Source organism: Chinchilla lanigera, unplaced genomic scaffold (assembly GCF_000276665.1).
Source record: "Chinchilla lanigera isolate Chin_1 unplaced genomic scaffold, ChiLan1.0 scaffold00039, whole genome shotgun sequence".
NCBI lineage: Eukaryota > Metazoa > Chordata > Mammalia > Rodentia > Chinchillidae > Chinchilla > Chinchilla lanigera.
The window spans coordinates 10,757,124-10,759,776 of NW_004955440.1; the positions used below are offsets into that span (position 1 = coordinate 10,757,124).

Below are 2,653 nucleotides of genomic sequence, written 5' to 3' on the forward strand. Positions count from 1 at the left end.
CTTTCTTACAAATCTGACACTGATGTGGTCTTTTTCCTGGGAGAAAGAACAAGATGACAGGGTGATTAGTGTCTTTGCATGAGCTCTCTCTGCAAGAGTTCTGTAAATGCATCCAGACTCGGGCATAAGTGTGTCTGCTTCTGTCTGAAAGATCAGCACACCCTGGTCTAGTCCAAGGAGAGTTAGGAAGGTGCATTTTTAGCTCGTAATTTGGTTTACTACTGCCTCCAGATGCAAGGCAGTTAACAGACTAGAAGAACTTACGAATCTGATGGAGGAAAACTCTCAGAAAGTTCGTAATCATTACCTCAAGTGCCTTCAGAAATGTCCTAGGAAAGAGGACATTTCTAGTGCTGTAGCACATATTGTCATCAGGTGATTCTCTCCCTTACATTTTTAAAGCAAGGACTTGTGTAAGAGTGGTAAAGATGGCACCACTGCTGCCATTGGCATTGCTGCCTCTGCTTGTTACACCGTGAGTTCCTTGCTTTGAAAATGGGCTTTAGGTCTTAAACAGAAGCAAACTGCCAGCTTAGGAAGGAACAGAAATAGAGCAAAGAAGATGTTAAGAATGTCTTACAGATCACGAGTGTAAGAATAAAAATTTGAGAGGAAACCAACTGAACGTACAAATTAGAAAGATGTATGTCACAGAGGCTGGGCTAATTCCAAACAGTGTTTTCCTTCTAACGTTTTCCATGAGATATCAACCACTTGTTGAGTGCTAAAATACTCTTCAGCTAGAGAATGCTGTATTTCCTTTGGAATTCCAGGCAGTTTCTAACCAGAGTTGGGAACCTGAAACCAGTGCCAAGCCTAAACACATCTGGTTGATTCCAGGCCACAAATAGCACTGGAATGCCTTCAACACCTTCCATAGCTGCCATACTTTAAAAAAATTTATTTCCAAAATAGAACTGACAAAATTTTTTTTATCAGCCCGATGCTCCCGAGTTAAACTCAGAATGTGTCATGTAGAGCACTATTATATCATCGTGACATACATGAAGTGCTATGTGCTTCTATTTCCTAATACAGAACTTTCATTTCGGCAAATTGAATTAAAAGCCAGCATTAGTAGATTCAACCCCATTTTCATTTGCTAAGTGTCATGTTATAAGATTAGGAACCCATTCTACGCACTTCAGGTATTCCGTTATAAGGTAATATATAATCTGAATTAGTAATCAAATACCTTTAATAATGTTATTGAATGCCTCCAGGGCATGCCACTATTTGGAAAATGGTCTAGACTGTTATATGTTGTTTCACTGATGGTTTTTATTTTACTTCCAGTAAAATAAAGTGATGATTTAGTGATAATTGATGTGGTGAGGCACCATATTCAAGTAGAAGTTATTTACCCGAAAGAGAGGAAAATAGGATATTTGTTGGTGACTAGTAGTTGAATGGAAATAAAGAAAATTATACTAACCTACTTTAAGACAGCTAATAGTGTAAAGAAAAACATGTAATTCAGACCCCACAAAAAACCCTTCTTTAACTTTTGGAAAAGATGGTTTGAATAAGGTAACCTGGATAACAGAAAGTTAGAATGCAGGCCAGGGGTCTGGAGAGACTGCCATTTTCCAGTTGACAAGACCACCATGGTGCGAAGGCAATGTAACACAGCAGACGCATATTTGGGAAAGGGCATGAGGGTTTTGTTCTGTTTTGCTTTTCCTTCCAGGGAACTTCAAGTTGCTGCGTTATGAATTTTGTCTCTCTTGTGTGCACGTGTAGTTTTGGGGAAATGGTGCTAATAGGAGAAGCAGTGAGACATTGTAGCAGTAGCAGTTCATCCATAGGGACAGACTGGCCCTGTATTCAATAGGGGAGATAGGTGTTGGAATCTGATTGCCTGGGTTCAAGTCCATCTTTTACAACTGGCTGTGTAGCTTTCTCACACAGGTCAAACTCTCTAAGGACCAGGGTCCTTGCAGGCAAAGGACAATCATTGGGAGGTCTAACAGGGACTGGCCAGAGGGTGTAAAGGAGACAACGAATGTAAAATGTTTAGCACAAGATCTCATAGTAAGCACTCAATTAATGTTAGATCATTTTATTCTCATTCAGTAATACATGTTCAATAATTCCCCAAGCTTAAGCAAGATGCATGCATCAGGAACAGCGTACACGGGAGAAATAAATCTGAATGGAGAGAAAAGAAATTGCATATGAAAAATTTCTTGATGCTGTAGTTATGACAGAGCACATGGGCAAAACTGTCTTGCAACTTCTTTTGGACGCTAATGTTCCATCAGCTCAGGAGAACAAAAAGATCAACAAATTAGGTAACTTCAGGGAGAGAATATATGAGTAATTTTGAATGACCATTACAGTTGTTCCAAAGCAACAATACACAGAACAGCGTCTTGAGAGAAAGCATACATTCACCAGTACAGGTTTTGAAGCCTATTGGGAATGCCCAGGCGATGCCCACTAAACTTGCTCTCTGCCATATTACTATTCTGTGATTCATTTTCAGACAATTCATTTTCAGAAAGTTCACTCAACAGAATATTTATGATAGAAATATATTAATTCTGCATTATGAATTAGCAAACTGAAAGAATAAAGTATTCAACTATGATGCCATGGAAAGTATAAAATTTGGGAACTGGTGAGAATTTTTATGTATATCTTTTATATA

The 2,653-nt window shown here is 38.7% G+C and overlaps 1 protein-coding gene across 1 annotated transcript in view; it reads right to left on the reverse strand.

Moving 5' to 3' along the window:
• Nucleotides 1–2,653, reverse strand: part of Zeb2 (zinc finger E-box binding homeobox 2) — a gene marked incomplete in the record, with an annotated part of 125,387 nt that overhangs the window by 1,466 nt on the left and 121,268 nt on the right. The window contains 1 exon segment of the mRNA XM_005390788.2: nucleotides 1–36. This exon segment is cut by the window's left edge and continues 1,466 nt beyond it. Within this exon segment, the coding sequence (XP_005390845.2) occupies nucleotides 1–36 (36 nt within the window).